General features: G+C 33.4%; 1 protein-coding gene across 1 annotated transcript in view; it reads left to right on the top strand.

Annotated features, from left to right (window-relative positions):
• Window positions 1-4,954: 4,954 nt before the first annotated feature.
• The window catches only part of LOC121411646 (cysteine sulfinic acid decarboxylase-like), a 34,791-nt gene continuing 19,814 nt past the window's right edge, over window positions 4,955-19,931 (top strand). Inside the window, exons 1-5 of the mRNA XM_041604463.1 lie at window positions 4,955-5,051; window positions 10,202-10,555; window positions 11,311-11,436; window positions 12,153-12,243; window positions 15,659-15,765. Coding sequence (XP_041460397.1) covers window positions 5,036-5,051; window positions 10,202-10,555; window positions 11,311-11,436; window positions 12,153-12,243; window positions 15,659-15,765 — 694 coding nt within the window. The 5' untranslated portion in view covers window positions 4,955-5,035. The remainder of the gene's footprint in view (window positions 5,052-10,201; window positions 10,556-11,310; window positions 11,437-12,152; window positions 12,244-15,658; window positions 15,766-19,931) is intronic.

Raw genomic sequence — 19,931 nt, 5'->3', positions numbered from 1 at the left:
GCAATTAATGCCAAGAGGGAATATTAATTTGCATTTTGGTTGTGTTAACTTATGATTTTTATTCATTAAAGACAAAAATTGCATTGCAAGTCCCCTAATGGTGGCTGCACGATAGCTGTACGAGGAGAAAAAAAATTAAATGTTAAAAAAACTCCTCGAAACAGACGGCTGCCAGCTGTCTACCTAGGGCTAGGCTATAGATTTCTAGATCTTGAGCCTTTTAAGTAACAAATTTATCATACGTTAGAATGACAGAATGGGGCTTCACTGCAGAATCATTCACAATAAAAGAAATAAATACGTTTCAGCAGCGCCGCACACACATGCATATAATGCAGCCAGCTCATGAGGAAGTACTACCGTATCTGTACCATACCCGGTCGACTGTCGGCATGATGGCATGCACGCTTTGTATTTCGCTGACCCGAGAGAGGTAAAAGGGACTGGGAACTTCGAAGCTATATACTCAGGGCTGTGAAAAGGAATGCCAAAAAGTTACGAATTGTAAAAAAAAACTTTAAATAATGCGACCAAAATACCACAAACAACCCCCCTCATGACAATATGTAAACAATTTAACCATGTTTAGAAAAAATTCCAGCTCTATTGAGTGGAAAACCACGGAGAAAAGCTGCTTCAAACAAACGGAAGGACACACAAGATTAGCCAAATTATAGTAAGGATAAATCAACATAAACATATAATATCATAATCCTTATTTATATAATACGAGCGCGAAGCGCGAATTAATTTTTTTTAAATCTTATGTATTTTTTTCCTTAAAGGACAAGTCCACCCCAACAAAAATTTGATTTGAATAAAAAGAGAAAAATCCAACAAGCATAACACTGGAAATTTCATCAAAATCGGATGTAAAATAAGAAAGTTATGACATTTTAAATTTTCGCTTAATTTCACAAAACAGTTATATGCACATCCTGGCTGGTATGCAAATGAGGAGACTATGACATCATCCACTCACTATTTCTTTTGTATTTTATTACATGAAATATGAAATATTCAAATTTTCTTGACATTGTCATGTAAAATAAAGTTTCATTCCTCCCTAAACACGTGGAATTCCATTATTTTAACATTTGTGCTTCAGGCAAGGAGGTCCTAATTGTCAAATTCGTAAAAATTGAAATATTGTATAATTCAAACAATAAAAAACAAAAGAAATAGTGAGTGAGTGACATCATCGAGTCTCTCATTTGGATGTAACTGGCTCGTTATAACTATTTTGTTGAAAATAAGCGAAACTTTGAAATGTCATAACTTTCTTATTTTACATCCGATTTTGATGAAATTTTCAGCATTGTGCTTGTCTGATTTTTCTCTATTGATTCAAATCAACATTTTTCTGAGGTGGACTTGCCCTTTAAAAACCCGTACAAAGAGTTCATGTCAAACAAAACCCTTTAAATAAAAATTCATGATAATTTCTTTTTCAGAAATCAACGAAACATTAATAACATTTTTTCAATGTAAAAATAGCTTTTAATGTTATCAAACGTGATTATATTATTGTCATTAATTTTATTTGTACATGACCCAATTGCCTGCAAAATTTCGGTTGCAATATTATATGAATAGTGAAAATAGTTATAGTGACGATGATACAAGATTGGAATTTAGTTTTGTTCCTTGGATGTTCGAAATATAATTACATTACAACGTTGGGAAAACATTAAGTCAATTTTTGGAAAACATTATGTATTTTGGGAAAATATGATGCCAACGTCAAATGTTGGGGAAACGTTTGGCCATCTGACATGATTTAGCAGTCATGAATATTCATGAGAACAGTGAATGACCGAAATTTAAGCTTTTTTCATAAAAAATGAATAATTCATAGTTTAATACATGAAAAACTGTTATTAACCGTAATCTGCCAAGTATTGAAAAGTCGTCACATAAATAGGAACCAATGGTAGGATATATAGATGTAGGATATACAGTGCATGTGTATCTTTAAAAAAAGGTTGCACTTACTAAAGTAGAAAAATTCCTGTACAATGATACAGTTGGAATATTTTGAAGATTTTTCCACATTTTCACATTGGTAAAGATCCATTTAAGCAATTGAGGATAAAGGTCGAAAAATATTTCCGCTTGAGTGAGCACCACTTATACTTTTGAAAAGTTAGTGAAAAATGGTCATTTGCACAGAACTTTGATATAGTACGTTATGCCGAATAAAAGAAGACTTTAATCATGAAGAACATGTGGAATTTAGCTAGTAAAATTGATTTGGAGATATCTTTTATACTTTTTAAACTTTGCCCAAAACAATTCGAAGAGTGCATTGCGCCCCTACCCCCCCCCCACACACACACACCGAGGCCATCGTGACGATACTTGCTTTACACCGAGCCGTGATTTACATCAAATGGCTTAAGCTTGATTTTCATTTTGTTAATCATTTTCAAGCTTGGGAGAAGTGTGGAGAAACAAGTATTAAATGAAAAATGAAATGTAAACCTACTTTAGATAATAAAAACTTAGTAAAAAAAATTTGCTGGAGATGTCTGATATAAACTTTTGTTCAGATTCAGTTATGTCCTCAGATCCTGCTGGCACAAAAAAGGGTGAGGGTTGGGTGGCAAATTGTTACAAAATGCTTGAATGTATCCGTCATTGACTAAAATTGCAAGGGAAATGTATGACAAATGTTTCGCAGGGTAAGTTTCATTTCGCCCTTTCCACTCGACACAGTGTGAAAACGAGCATTTCTGCGACCTTTACAAAAACTGACAGTGCTCACTCAAGTGTAACATTCTGTCAAAAATTTTACATTCATTGGATAGATAGGACCCAAAGCCAAGATTATATGTGAAAAAATTACCAACATGTTGTATATTTTTTTAATTCCCAGGGCTTTTTCAAAGCTAGTGTAAACTTTTTTTTTTGATACGCACTGAAGAATATAGGTTTTAGCATCATGATTTAAGATTAGGATACATAGGAAAGGGATAAGATAGGGTTGGGAGAGGTTATATGGTTTGTGGGATATCATTGTAAATATGAAAAAAGTATTATTTTGAAAACATTCACTTAAAACATCAATAAAATACCATATTTGTGACATTTTCTTAACATTATCAAAAACATTAGAACACTAAACGAAAACAGCATTATAATGTTTTCAAAAAATGTTTAGATTTATTAAAATGTATATGGTTTTAGAAATGATTAAAAACGTGTTCAGAACATTAACTTGAAATACCAGAAATATATCATTGCAACATAATTATTAGGAAAATATCCCGGGAAAATATGTTTAAAATGTTTTTATAGTATGGAAAACGTTTTATAGCAATGAGAAAACCATATATTTAATTTCATATGATGTTCACATTTCCATAAAAGTAAAACATTTTCGTTTCTGACTGGTTATACGGTACCGTACACACGTTTCGTTTCGGGAATTAGTTCAGCCGCTTTCTACGTACCTTATTTTTCTTTTTACCAAGGCAAAAGGTTATCTAATTTCACCTCCTCCTACAGGGCGGAATTGATTGCGATTATTCTTGCACTGGAATGGATAGAACATTTAGATATATATACAGGTGTTGTTATTTTCAGTGATTCATTAAGTGCACTTTTATCTTTACAGAATCGGAAAGACGATCCTATTATCACAGAAATTCTGACTATTACTACAAGACTCAAATATAAAGGTTTAGATATATACCTAGAGTGGATCCCTGGTCACTGTGGAATAAAAGGAAATGAAATAGCAGACTCCTGCGCAAAAAAAAGCTTTATCAAACAAAATAGAAATTCATAATCAAATAACATTATCAGAGATTATGCAACTTATTTCAAAAAGTTGTAAGATAGTTTGGCAAGAAAGATGGAATAAAACTAACTCAGCACTGAAAGAGTTGCAACCATCAGTGTTACCCTCATATAAATGCAATCTAGGGAGACAGGAAACTGTACTCCATCGTCTCCGTTTTGGAGTCGCTGGTCTTAACCAAGATCTACATAGATTAGGGATCCATCAAACAGGGTTTTGTGATACATGTCGTGAGGTAGAAACTGTCAGACATTATCTTTTACATTGTCCAAAATATATAATTGAAAGATCAATGCTCCTTGTAGATTTGAATGAATCACAGCCTGGACAAATAATGGAGTATTTAAAAAAGATGATCCAGGGATACAGAAAGCACTTTTACGTTTCGTTTCAAGAACGAAACGTTTTAGTAAGGAGTGATGTACTATTTTTTATATTGTATTGTTTATTAAGAAATATGAAAGGATATGATTGTACAAGTCTAATGTGAAAAGAAAAAAAATATATATATATATAATAATGTATGATATAATATATACAATATGTTCTGCACATATAACTAACAAAGCCCACAAGTGTTTTCGCCTTGTTGTTGTTGTTTAAAAAAGAAGAAATAAATTATTTTAATGTTTAACCCATCTGTAAGCACAGGTACACTAGCGCCCCCTCGTCTATGCATGGGTGACCTAGGCATTTACGTCCGAAAAATCGGCACAATGTACCGTGCTGACGGTATGATTGCATCTTGAAAGGACAGGGCAAGCGCAACTAGTTGGAACTGAGCTGAAGCTAGCGGTTTGTTTTTGGCGAAGATTTGTTTATATGCCATTTTGATTAGAGTTACGGCAAACTGTACCATAATCATCCCTTTTTCATATTAGAAGGATGCACATGAAAAATATTTCACATATGTATAAATTATTATTGGTAATAATTTTATTATGTGAGAAGTGAGATTTTTATTAATAGAGTAAATGGCGACAATAGTCAAATATGACTAATCGCCACTCAAACCAATATAAGAAGAAGAAGAAGTTTATTTTGTGGAGCAGCTGGAATATGTAAGACCGTACGGTAGGTACGGTACCGTACAGTCGTGTGAAACGCCCCCACCGCATTCCCCGGCGCCCCCCCCCCCCCGATCAGCTGTTTGCTATGCCAATATGCTGCTGGGCGATCATGTGGGACCACGTTCCGAGTTGACATTCCGTTCGAATTTGAAAATTAACAATGGCAAAACTGAACTGTAAGTTTATTGACATTATCGTTTTTTCAATGCGGTATATACATGGTATAGATCTAACGTTAAGCGGTAACTTTGACTGAGGTTTTTTTAGTCGAAATTGATTCTGGCCGCTGACTGCTGTTCATCAGACCCAGCACAGCCGCGAGGCCCTAGCCGTCGGCGGGAAAGCTCATCATGCTTTGCTGTCTGCCCGCTGCAGCCTCTAGTCTTCGGAGCTGAGCGGCGGAGCTTTCAAGTTCAAGTTTATTTATTTCCTTTCTTCACATATATCCATTGGTACAAACAGGACATTAAGTGAGTAACTTGGTAAATTTTAACAAAGGAAATAATAACAAAATAACATAATTATTAAAAAAACAAAATAAGTCAATTTTCTCTTTGGGGATCTTGCGTTAACAAGCCCAGCTTATTTTCTTTCATGACTTTAATATTATTAGTAACAGGTTATGAAATTTACACATCTTGTCATTAACAAATTAAGTGTTACAAAGTAAATTTCATAACCTGTTACTAAAGTCATAGAAAGAAAGAGGAGACCTTAAAGTAGGTATGTGACAAAAAAAATGAAAATCCTCAAATCTCAATGAATTTGGTATCATTTGAAAGCCCTTAAAAAGACCTTTCAAATGATACCAAGAACTCAAATTTTCATCAAGAAATTATAAAGTTATTCCAGTTTAAGTCGCGCATATTTATCCAAATTTGTGGTCATTGTCTTAATGTAAAGTCAATGGAGTGCATAACCGATTTTTGTGACCATTTTGTGACCATTTTGAACCCAAGTCTTCAACGGGCTCTAACTTCTTTGTTTTTGAGCCCTTTGAAGTAATTTAGGTATCAATGGAAAGGTGAAAGAAAACTCAATTGATGTGTAATCATTTCACTTGGTAATTTTTCTTCTTATTATGTGTAAAATAATTTCTTTTAATTAATTCTAATTAATTATGCAAATTACAATTACTCGCCTCTTTTTTTTTGCCAAATGAAGGTGATAATGAGAGATAATTTGTATATAATTTAGTTGGCATCAAAACAGCATCATGTAGATAATTTCCTAAATGAATTTGTTTAAAGTATTGTTTTTGTAATTTCTAATGTATTTCTTTGTTTTTCTGATATAGATTACAATTAGCTCTTTTCAACTTTAGTATTGTGTACGTGTATGTATGGGGTCTTTTTTTTACAAATGAAAAATATCATTCCTTTTGTACATGTACTTTGTATGGTAAAAATACAAGTGTGCTTTTCTGATGTATTTGATTGTTTCACCAATTCTTTATGTATTTTATTGTTTCAACAATTTGTTTATAGATGGATAATGTAGCTTTCATTTTGGAGACCGTGGGCATTCGATTACAATTTTTTTTTAGGAAGGATGAGCAGCAGAGTCTGAGGGTGTAAGATGTAGCATTGCATGTAATTCAAGTATCAAGAAGGAAACATAAAAATTAAGCTTTAATATATGCATTTCTTAGATATGTATGATTACAACAAAGGCCATGTTCGAGCACTCCTTTTTTAATGAAAAATAAGTTCATATTCTAGCGTGAAATCACTGCACATAAATAAAGCTCTGAACAGCAACAAAAACAGGCATCAAAGCTCCAACACTCAAAACAAGAGAACAAAAGTGACACAAAAACTTATACAAATCCCATCCCCATTTCAACTTATGAACACAACCCCCCCCTGCACCCTTCTTGAAAAAAAAATAATAATTATAATAAAATAGAAAAAAAAATAGACAATAGAGCCATGTGGAAGTGAAATATTTCCTCTGAGAGTGAAAAATTAAACAACAAATTTTTTGCATTTTAATCATGGGCGGAAATTGGCCCCAAAGGTAGGGGGACGCTGGCATCGGCGGCGAAAGCCAACAATTTTAGGGGGGACCACCAAATTATTTTGATAATCAAAAAAATACACCAAAGGTTATCAACCAAAAATTATAGGGGACGCAGAAAACTAAATTTGACAAGCAAAAAAGAAAAGAAAAGAAAAAAAAGGTTATCAAAAAAAAAAAATTGAGGTGGGGGGGATCGTCCCCCACCTCAAATTAAGGGGGGGGGGTACACTTCCCCCAGCTTTCGCCGCCTATGGATGCCGGCAACTCTGACAAGTTAAAAAAAAAAGTTTATCCCCAAACTGTTGTAAGGTCATTTTAACCCAAAAAGTTTGACCAAAAAAGAAAAAAAGAAAGAAAAAAAAATGTATTATTGTTACATGTCCCCCTATTATTTTGGGTAGGGGGACGTGTCCCCCTGGGATTTCCACCCATGAATTTAATTTTAGAAAAGTCAACATTGATATTCCACTGTCAAAAGCAAATCCAGTTTCCAAATGAAACGATAATCAACCACCTAGACTAGACTCTTGACTTGAGTCACATAACCTTGGGATGATAAAATCTTTCTGTGACAAATGTATGTATTAAAATCAATATCAGAATAATTATCTACGGTATAATGACAGAGATTTCCCCAAAAAGGCACAACATAATCATCAAGTAAGCAATTTACGATCTAGTTCAATCCAGCATGAACGACTCACTATCGACCGCTCCCATCACCCTGCCAACCGCAGGCGCATCGGGCAGCTCGACTGCCGAGAGACCGGCTGTGACAAGGGTAGCATCGCCCTGCCAACCGCAGGCGCATCGGATCAGACAGCTCGACTGCCGAGAGACGGCTGTGACAAGGGTAGCTGGCATCTCTTATATCTGGACTGCGCAGCATCAGAATCGCGTAAGTTTGGATTTTTTGATAATTCAAATATATTTCCAGTCAAATTGTATACCTAATCGGATTCTTGTTTTACTTACCATAAAAAAATTTCGAACATTTCCGCGTCCAAAAATTTGATGAACTTTCAAGCTCCGATATCCACACTTTACAGGCGAGTATCCACATTGAAACTTATATGTACAGAAAGAGCACATCTTCAGCTGTCTGTTAAAAGGCACGAGATTGCACCTACTATGTGCGCATGCGCATTAAACCCCATTTTCAATGAGCCACCCCAGACAGAGGCGATGCCACTCGTAGCAAAACCCGCGAGAAAACCGTGTCACCAAAAAACAGCGCTCGCGATGCCCGTATTCGCACATAGCTACTTAAAGAAGCTGGGCTTGTTAACGCAAGGTCCCCAAAGAGAAAATAATATATACTTGAATGTTTACTTTAAGACATCTAAACAAAATAAGCTAACGTATATAACGTGTGTACCGTATAACCACTCAGAAACGAAAATGTTTTACTTTTATGGAAATATTTACATTAAGGTTAAAATAAAAATATCTACAAAAGGGATAGAGTTGAAAGCTGGAAAGAGGAAATATATATAAGATGGAGAAGAAAACAGTTAGTGTGGGGGGGGGGGCAAAAAGAAAACATGTGAAAGAAGAGGGTTTCAAGGATAGGGAAAGAATGTTGGAGAAAAAGAAACACAAAAGAAGAAACAAATCAAAACAAGAGTGAAAGTTGGTTCAGAAATTATTGTTAAGGGCCAGCCTGTGAAAGAAGGGGGGAATATAGGCAAGATCAAATATTTTCAGCATAGTTACTCTTTGGTCTACTGCATACTGTGAACCTCATTGTGTAGTCTCGAGCCTAAAACGTTAGGCTCTTTCTGACTTTATATGTACCCAACATCAAGGCAAATGCAATAGACCTGTTACTTAGTAACAGGTCTGTTGCATTTACCTTGATGTTGGGTATAAAAGACTTACTTGCCCTAAAAAAGCTAAAGGCGGGGTTCGACCTATCCTTAAAAATAATTTGAAATAAAACAGAAGGTTGCACTATTCTTAAATCTTCTACTGGCATCATGTTATTCTTGACTTGAAAGTAAATAACATTAGTTCACGGCCATGATGCCTTTGTCTTGCCATGGGAAGAGTAGAAAAAAGTTGGCATCCATCCTGTCCAAAGCCAATGCCTATTTTATTGCCAAATATGTAAGTTCATCTTTTGATTTAAGCAAAATTTTCTGTATTTTCCATTAGTAAAAAAAGATAATGGAGTGTTATGTTATGCAATTACTGGACCGTACTGTTCTACAGAAGGATGTGATTTTTTTAAAGGTAGAAATTAGAAAATAAAAAACTTCATGCACCAATTAAGTAAAACAGTAGATCAGATATGGTGAACAGCATTAAATATTAATACAAAATCAGAATTCAAATTTTCAAAATGAATGGCTGATCAAGATCAGGCTACAATTTAGAATAATTCAATGAGTGGATATTAGTTCTTTTCACATTGACCTTAACAATTAGATCAGTTTTGCTGTGCATTTGTTGTCAAATTTTAGTCATTCATCTAACACTTTTAGAGATAAAATTTATTTTAATCATGAGGATCATTGTTTTTGACAATTCCTGTTCACTGACCAACACAACTACTGCATATACTGTATTAGGGTAATGTATCTGAGAAACATTTGACAAAAGGGGCAACTTTTGTCTGTAAACACAAAATTGAGACTTGAAAGTGACTCATTAATTTCTTTGATTTTCTATCAAAAATTTATTTGATATTTTTGTTTAAATTTAAAAGAGCAAGTGTACTAAAAATTCATCAATACTACATGTATGTACGCCTACAACGAATGTAGGAAATAAAAAACAACAACCCAAAACAGCTCGGCCATGCCATGTGAGCTATTAAATGTAAAAAATGGTGCCCACACAACTTGGGTAGGACTAAGTTTAGGAAATAATTATGACCATACCCTAATAGGAGCTTGGTCTGATAAATTATTTCCCCAAAGTGTGGTCCTTTATTTTACCTCCACTCCTGGGGGTTTGATGAGGATGATTTATTTTGATCACTGTCGTTTGAAAATGTCTCAAATGGTCAATTTTTTTCTACTACTTTAGTTTAACTCTGTTTTAAATAAATATGAGCGTTTTGTGGTTATTGAACATTTTCTTTAATATCAATAACAATTCTGCACTGCATCTGAAGCCTTGAGTCAATGTCCCATACAAACTACAATCAGAGTAAGTGACTTGAACAAAAAAGGATATAATCGTAGTATATGAACTTTCTCCGTCATCAATTATTGCTTTTTGTGACACTCAAAAATAAAATCCAGAAATCTTACTTAAAGATTACATTTTCACTTTGTTATCTCTCTGAAATATGCAGGTGCTTTATGCATAAGAAGTTATAATTTGTGCATAAGAGGACCCTCCAAATTGCCTCAACGACCATTTTCCAGGATTGTACCTTTGGGGTCTAAACGAAGTACCATTATGCAAAGGAACGGTGATATCAATACCAACACAGCACCTCGGGCCACCAAACCCAAGTCCTCACCTCTTGTCAACAGTGCTAACGGGGGCACGATAAGGGGGTGCAATGACGCCAACAAGCTAACTGGTGCTCATGGGTGGAAGGACACTGTTGGAATGAGAGAAGGGGAAGAAACATTCTTGAGGAATTTCTTTGAGTTAGTTTTAGCAGAGGGCATCTCTAAGCCTCTCAGTGCAGAATGCAAAGGTGAGAGTAGAATTGTTTTATAATGAATTTAAAAGCTTCAAAGCTTAGCTTTGTTTTGGATTTATTATCTATATAATTTATGCCTCTGCCTATCAAGTTGGTTGTCTCAGGCACTTTAGTTCTTGTGTTATCATTTTTGTCCATATGTACCTCCAGTACAATTTCATTCTTTTGATCTTAACGAAAAAATCGTTCAGCAAATTTTACTTGGAATTTAACGTGAGAGAAGTCTTTGTTTATAGATATTGTTTTTGACAGTCGTGGTACAAATGCTGGATTACCATTGCAGATTTCCAGTTGACATGATATCTACAGTCTAACACACATTGTGTTGATTCATATTTTGGCTCATAGGGGCAATGCATGGCCAGTCATGTACATTTGGTTCATTCTCATGGCAACTGCTGGATGTAAAACTCCGTGCATTGAGACTTTCTAGATTTTGTCATTTTTTTTATTGAAAGTCTATTTATTTGTATGTGTATCATCTTCAAAAACTACATAGTTGTATTTTACTATTTTGTATTACATGTATGTTATCTTTGTAAAGTCACATGGATTGGAAAGGAAGAGCTTCGGGTTATAGTTATTTAGTTGATCTTTTTCCTTTCCCGGCATCCATGTGACTCTCATTGTTTGTATATGTTGTTCATGTGTTTGATTATGCCAAATAAATAATAATAATAATATTTGAATGCAACATCATGAATAAAAAGATACATGAAATTAATATTTAAAAAAAAATCTGTCCACAGTAATTGATTTCCAGCATCCTCATGAACTGAAGAATGAGATGGATTTAACAATCAAGGATGAACCTGAATCTCACGATAGACTCCTTCAACTCTGTAAACAGACGTATGATCACAGCGTCAAAGTCAGTGAGTTAATGTACAATTCTAATTCTGTTTTAATTCAATTAAGAAAAATTCAAATTTGCATTATTTTGTGATTAAATAAACAAAATGAGGAAGATACCAAAGAAGTGAAAATTCCTCTTTAAAATGATTTAAAATCTCTATATATGAGATTTTTTGGCACTGGGGTTGCGGGTTAGTCTGCAGCCACAGACCCTGATTGAAACTTTGATCAACAAGTGTGTCTCCATGCAAAGACTAGCACAGAGCGAGAGGGTCTTCAGTACACAAGGCATGAGCAGGCTGCAATTCAGACCCTTTACACGAGTGAAAGGTTTGCTCAGCAGACTAGTTGCGGATAGGGTTAGGGAAACGGTGATAGATATGTATTGATTACAGTTAAGTGTGTTAGTGATTACATTATCTTTACTTATAGTTACACAAGTTTTCTTTGTGCAAGATTACTGATTTATGAAATCGATGATTCAATTGTGTGAATGAGAATAAAAAATAGCACCCAAATTAAGATGAATCAGTATATATGGTAACTATGTTGTGTCCGCTGTTAGCCGGAATTGTTTGTACAGACCGATGATTTGTCTAAGGGCAAGCTACACCTATGTTAGTCAATAGGCAATAGATTGACCCGGCATCAAACCTCCAATACACTGTTTGCTCAAACACTGATTGTTGTGTGGTCATTTGTTGTATTATTTATATCTTTGTGTTTGAAAATGTAGGTCATCCTCAGTTTTATAATCAGCTGTTTGCTGGGCAGGATACGTATGGTCTTGCTGGTGCGTGGATGACTGAGAGCCTTAATGAAAGCCAGTAAGTCTAAACACACTCAGGGGCCGTATTCTTAAGTCCCGTTTACCGGTAATTAAAACCATAGTCCAACTCCGACTTTTAAATTATAGGAAGCCAAAACTGTGTATTTCTCTGAATATTTTACCATGACCTTGACCCAAGTTTAAGGGTTTAGTTTAGTTATTATTCTCAGATGATTATGAATGTTTGTCAGTATGAGCTGATAGATTGATATTGTACCATTGGAGATTTTTGTCACAATTGGCCATCCATAGTTCTGAGACCTCTACTTTAGACCCAATTCTAAATTAAACCAGAGTTTGGTATACGGGCAAGGGTATCTAACGCAATTTAATTCCAATGTTACATGTAAACGTACGCAATTTGTGTGTTTCATATCACATGCCCAAGTAGCACCCTGATTGTGACTACATATACCGGTATGCTCTCCATCAATTCTGAAAGACTGGTCAACAATAGTGTACTCAACCATGCTTTAATCATTATATTTCTCTTATAAGTGCATAATTACAAACCTGATATGAACTCAGAGAAGTTTTTACTGGGGATCTCTCTTGTACTAGTTCCACATACTGAATAATATACACAACAAAAAAGGAAGTCCCCCCTAAATCAAATTACTGTAACTTTTGAACGGAATAATTATGAGATATGATATTTCGTAGGTGATTTTCTACACTCATTAAGCAACTCCTAGGGGAAAATGAGATTGATCGGTTTAGTCATGCATGAGTAATTAAGATTGAATTAAACATTACAATTTTTAAAGTCACAACAGTCATTTTTCAGATTGTGATAATACAAAGTTGGGCAAATTTTGTTTTTAGGTGAAGTTTATGGTGTTAATGCTGTTTTACAATCTATCATTTAGCCACTCCACACATTTTGATAACGTATGTTCATGGTTGAGTGAGCACAATTTTTGTGACCTATCATCATAGGGGTTTATGGTAGTATCTTCTACAACTTGTTAAAACATGTTAAAATTTGAAAATGTTGGTGGCTCCCCCAATTACTTGATTTGCCCCTTCCCATTTTCAAATTCTGGATCCATCACTTATTTATCCATAAATTCAACTGATTCTGAGAAAATGTTAGGAAAATAATGCATTTATGCAGGACTATAAAGAGTATTCATTCCCAAGTTTTCGAATATGCTCTCTCAACCATGAAAATGTAAAAAGTTTGGAAAGTGTGTGGCAATAAAAATAATGAATGATAAAAACAGCAGCAATTAGTCACATTCACAGTCTGGCATCTGTCATCCATCCACAATTTCAAAATGCTTCTTCGTCGCCATTTCAAGGTCAATTTCAATACTGTTTGCTTTATATGATAGCACTAGGTGGGGGATTCAAAACTTCTACACAAGAGTCTTTTAAACTCATTAAATATGCTAGTTTATTCGCTTTTTCAAAATTCACAAAAAAATACTTCTTCTTTATTTATCGACCGATTTTCAAACCATTTTTATGCTTATTTATGCAAATTTTTAAAAATTCACATAAAATGCTTCTTTTTCTTTATTTGTTGACCAAATTTGATTTTTTTTCTTCCATCTGGTAGAGCTTTCTGAGGTTCACCAAACTTCTACACAGAATTTTTGAATTTGGAGTAGAAAATCATTTATGCTAATTTATGCAAAATTGATAAATCACAGAAAATGCCTCTTCTTTATTTGTTGACTGAATTTCAAAATGCTTCTTCTTTGTCATATCAAGTCTGATTTCAATTCTGTTTGCTTTGTATGATAGCATTAGGTGGGGGATTCAAAACTTCTACACAGAATTTTGAAACATTAGATATGCTAATTTATGCGTATTTTAAAAAAATCACATAAAATGCTTCTTTTTCTTTGTTGACCGATTTTGATTTTGTTTTCTTCCATCTGGTATAACTTCATGAAGTTCACAAAACTGTTACACAGAATTTTGATATTTTCAGTAGAAAATTATGTATGCTTATTTATGCAAAATTTATTCATAAATCACAGAAAATGCCTCTTCTTTATTTGTTGACCGATTTTTTTTTTTTTTTTTTCTTCCATCTGGTAGAGGTTCACCAATCTTTTCCCCAAATCTTTAAATTTTGTCTAGAAATTTATTTATGCAAATCTATGCAAAATTTATTCATAAGTCACAAAAAAATTCTTCATTTGTTGATCAATTTCAATTTTGTTTGCTTTATATGATAGCTTGAGGTGGTGATACAAAATTTCAATACACAATTTTGAAAATCATTAAAAATGCTAATTTATTCATATATTTTCAAACTCACAAAAAATACTTGATTTTGATTATTTTTGTTCCATCTGAGAGCTACATAAGGTTCACCAAGGTTCTACACAGAGTTTAGAATTTTTTTACTAGAAAACTATTTATGCTTAATTTATATGAAATTTATTCATAGATCACAAAAAATGCTTCTATGTCATTTCGTCATCAATTTCAATTCTATATCCTCAATTTATGTCGCCAAAATAATTTACTACAGTGTCAACTGGGCTGAAATTTAAATTGTGTTAAATTTTGTTGCGAGATGCTGGATGAGCTCCACATCATTGATGTGCTAGTTATTATTGTTAAAGTTGTTATCATTTATTATTATTGTTGTTAATACATTATTATTTTTTAAAATGTTGCCTCCTGGATGGGGTTGTTTCTGCAAGCTTATGGACAATTTTACAGATTCGGTTGTTAATATATGGGTTAATATGCCAATTCATTGTTTAATGAAATCATTTCATCTGATTCCAAAGTCTACATAGAATCCAGTTTGTGCTATAAAGTTCAGCCTGTCTTGTTTTCATATTATGTAAACATCAAACAGTGCAAAGTGTTTAAGATGATAAAATGTGGGACTTGTACCTCAAGAATATGAGGGAAATAATTTACAAACAAATAAAAATTATTCACTTTGAAGTCTTTGATCATAAAATCCTATGTAGAAGTATCCATTATCATTTTGTTTAACATGGAATATATTGATAATTATACATTGGATCCTCATAATTCGTTATTTGCTGCATATGTACACATGCTATGTGTAAGTTCTTAAGTTTGATTCAATACCATTCAAAATGGTTTATAAGAAGTACAGTGTACTGTGCATGCTGTGCAGCAAAAGCTATAACTTGCAAAAGTTTAAAGCAATAATTCACAACACAATTATAGAAAATATATAATAGATATATTTTGATCTATAGACATTAAAATGAAAATTAGGTCATCTGCATTTTTGTGGTATTTGTCAGAAAAACGTGCAATACTCTGTTATTACACTGATTAATTTTAATTATTAATGTAACAAAGCATACAAGAACATTGGGTTATATGTGATGAAGAAACATTGTGTTTGTGCTGAAACTTGGGGTATAAAACAGACTGTGTCTTTTGAATGCTATTTCTTTGTCTAGGTACACTTATGAAGTTGCACCAGTGTTTACCCTGATAGAACAAGAAGTTCTTTCCAAGCTGAGGGACCTGTGTGGGTATAAGTCAGGAGATGGTATATTCTGTCCTGGTAAGATTTCTCTCTCTGGCTTAAAGCTAAATGAAGGTAGTTGCAGTAAAACACTAATTTTGTGAGACAGTCTGTAAAACCAAGGTTAAGTATGACCATATCATCATGAATCTATCTGATACAGTAACATTAATTGAACTTTGTGAAATCATAAAATCTAAGCTGAAATACGATCACACTGAAGATCGACAACACAGGTAGGTACACGTGGGACAGTGTATTATTATTGCTGGAATAAAGACCCGACGGCATTGACCGAATCCACGCTTATTTTGCTTATTTCTCAGCAATTATACAATTTCTTCCAGAATCCTTTAACACATATTTTCATTCACAAACAGACACTCGGGTGGTCATTATATTAGATTCTGTAACAAGTCATTTTGAGATCGTTACCAGTACTGGAATTTATCTTTACCAAGGGGAATAAGAGTTTCATTTTTTTTTTGAATGGTTTCTGATCAGTACAAAATCCCCTCCTGTTCTGATTGCAGCCCCTGGAGGCTTTTCCTTGGGGAGCATTTCATGAAACAAAAAGTAGGGGATTTTCAACAACTATTGTGATAAGCTACTGAAAATCCTTGCATCTGAGAGCAAATTAGTCAGTGAAAATCACCATCAAAACTTTTCATGATTGAAATGCCCCCCCCATGTAATAAAAAAAATCAACAAAATATGGATGTTGTAGATTCTTGTTTTAGATTACAGACTATTTATATTATTGATTCAAATAGACATAAGATTAAGAAACATAAATGAACCAAATTTCATGGTAATGTAATTGAAATTCCTTCGTACTGTAGATTTACTATCGTACCCTTGAGTGAATGTTTTCTTTGTCAATCATTGCTTTTTACATTTTGATGTTTTGCAGGTATGAAGTACATGCATTGTTCTTGTGGTGTGAAAATGAATTTTGTTTGTGGTTTATGACACTATGTTTCTGTTTGAGGGGCTTCATAGAAAAGGATGCACTACCAGTAGCAATAAGTAAATGAATAAAATAGAAATATCAGTAAATGAACCAAATTTCATGGTAATGTAATTGAAATTCCTTCGTACTGTAGATTTACTATCATGTACCCTTGAGTGAATGTTTTCTTTGTCAATCATTGCTTTTTACATTTTGATGTTTTGCAGGTATGAAGTACATGCATTGTTCTTGTGGTGTGAAAAATGAATTTTGTTTGTGGTTTATGATACTATGTTTCTGTTTGAGGGGCTTCATAGGAAAGGATGCACTATCAGTAGCAATAAGTAAATGAATAAAATAGAAATATCAGTAAATGAACCAAATTTCATGGTAATGTAATTGAAATTCCTTCGTACTGTAGATTTACTATCATGTACCCTTGAGTGAATGTTTTCTTTGTCAATCATTGCTTTTTACATTTTGATGTTTTGCAGGTATGAAGTACATGCATTGTTCTTGTGGTGTGAAAATGAATTTTGTTTGTGGTTTATGATACTATGTTTCTGTTTGAGGGGCTTCATAGGAAAGGATGCACTATCAGTAGCAATAAGTAAATGAATAGAAATATCAGTAACTGAGGAAAGCAAGAAAAAAATGTATTACTGAATTAAGAAATATGTGGAAGGAAAACAAAATGAAAGAAAGATGAAAAGAAAGAAAAATAGAGGATGAAAGATGGGGGAAAGGGAGAGGGGAAAAAAGAAAGAAATAGCAAACTTTAAATGAAAGGAAAGAAGGAGGAAGAAAAACAAAAGAAAGAAAGAACAAAATATTTGTAAAGATGTAAAAAGTTTGGAAAGTGTGTGGCAATAAAAATAATGAATGATAAAAACAGCAGCAATTAGTCTAATTCACAGTCAGGCGTCTGTCATCCGTCCACAATTTCAAAATGCTTCTTCGTCGCCATTTCAAGGTCAATTTCAATTCTGTTTGCTTTACATGTATATGATAGCACTAGGTGGGGGATTCAAAACTTCTACACAAGAGTCTTTTAAACTCATTAAATATGCTAATTTATTCGCTTTTTCAAAATTCACAAAAAATACTTCTTCTTTATTTATCGACCGATTTTGAATGTTTTGCTTCCATCTGGTAGAGCTTAATGAGGTTCACCAAACTTCTACACAGAATTTTGAAATTTTGACTAGAACCATTTTTATGCTTATTTATGCAAATTTTTAAAAATTCACATAAAATGCTTCTTTTTCTTTATTTGTTGACCAAATTTGATTTTTTTCTTCCATCTGGTAGAGCTTTTTGAGTGAATGTTTTCTTTTTAAATCATTGCTTTTTACATTTTGATGTTTTGCAGGTATGAAGTACATGCATTGTTCTTGTGGTGTGAAAATGAATTTTGTTTGTGGTTTATGATACTATGTTTCTGTTTGAGGGGCTTCATAGGAAAGGATGCACTATCAGTAGCAATAAGTAAATGAATAGAAATATCAGTAACTGAGGAAAGCAAGAAAAAAATGTATTACTGAATTAAGAAATATGTGGAAGGAAAACAAAATGAAAGGAAGATGAAAAGAAAGAAAAATAGAGGATGAAAGATGGGGGAAAGGGAGAGGGGAAAAAAGAAAGAAATAGCAAACTTTAAATGAAAGGAAAGAAGGAGGAAGAAAAACAAAAGAAAGAAAGAACAAAATATTTGTAAAGATTGTGAAGATAACTTGATTTATTTCACAATTAACAAATATAATTGAAAAAACAAAAAATGACAAAGTAAAATAAGTTTGAAAGGTTGACTTGATATAATGTGCTAGATACAAGAAATTAATATGGTTATTGTGTGCAATACTTTTTGATGCTGAAGTAATTTAAAGTAAAAGCATAGACTTGCACTTGTGTCAGTGAATATAATGTTTGTTGCATTGTTGAAATGGCCTACAGACTGATCACTCTAATTTAATTTCATTACAGAATTCTGATGAACAATAGCAAGCATTAAGCTTAATTTAATTGATAATGTGGTCTTCTCTTTGGATAGAAGCTTTCACTCCCCATGTTTGAAGGCTTTTGTATAGACTTATAGAATTAAGTGTAAACAGATCCAATCTAATAAGTGCATGGAAATTAAATTTCGGTATACATGCTTAAGCGTCTAGTTCTTGCAATACTTAGGTGCATTTATCCATGATAAAATAATTCAATTTGAATTATTTAATAAATTGGAAGTAGTTTCCTGTCTAATTGAGTACATGTCTCACAGAGTAAGCATCAGAAAATAATATCAATCAGAAGTTTGGCCTTTAAAATGGAAGCCAGAGGAGAATTATTTAGGTCATTTTGGCTCCCTCAATCACTCTGAAATTACCTGAGAATGTCATTGTGTTATTGTCTTCTTGATGTTGTTGCATTATTGAATATGCCTATCCTATATCCATTCTAGAATTGAAAATACATAAAGTGCATTCGGCGAGAATCCATTTACATACAACTCCCAAATAAATAATGATAGAATTTGTATTGAGTAGTTGTATGAAGTCCCCTTGAGGGTGAAAACAGACTGGCTTTGAGGGGAACATCAAATTGTTGCCCCTAACAGAATCATATTGGCCCCAGACGAGGGCAATATGGTTCTTTTAACGGCCACATATGTATTTGGTTTTTCCTGAAAGAACAGCCAGTCAATAGTATTATTATTACCTAAAGCTGGACAGTACGTATAAAAAAAACACGGGACAGTTTTGAAAAGGCTATCAAAATTTTGTTTCAAATTACAATGTCTGTATTTTGTTGTTTATAGATGATCTGAAGTCTTAAGTTTCTTTCATGCTTGAGCAGCAAAGATGGAACATTTTTGTCAGGGGTCAAAAAAAAGGCTTGAGAAAACATTGATCATCAGACTTTTTGCTTTTCAGCAAACTTCCTTTTAATCTTTTTATTTCCCATAATTTTGCAATTATGCCGTCAAAATCCATTTAATTCTATTCATTTACTTGAATTGTTTTTTTTAGTGTTATTTATGGTATTGAATGTTTTTTCATAAAATTAAAAAATTGTCAACCCAAGTATTGCGATTTGCATTATTTATGGAGAGCTTGTAATTCAATCAAAGCCTTTTATTGTGCTGCAAAGGTTATGGTGGCTTTGAAAGACATGACGCTGTGTAACCCTTCTGTTTGACTTAAAGGAGAATGAAACCATTGGAACAAGATAGCTTGTGTGAAAATAGAAAAATCAAAGAAAC

The sequence above is a fragment of the Lytechinus variegatus genome, chromosome 3, assembly GCF_018143015.1.
Source record: "Lytechinus variegatus isolate NC3 chromosome 3, Lvar_3.0, whole genome shotgun sequence".
NCBI classification, from domain to species: Eukaryota; Metazoa; Echinodermata; class Echinoidea; order Temnopleuroida; family Toxopneustidae; genus Lytechinus; species Lytechinus variegatus.
The sequence above is the reverse complement of the archived record's forward strand: the minus strand, read 5'-3'. Positions and strand labels throughout refer to the sequence as shown.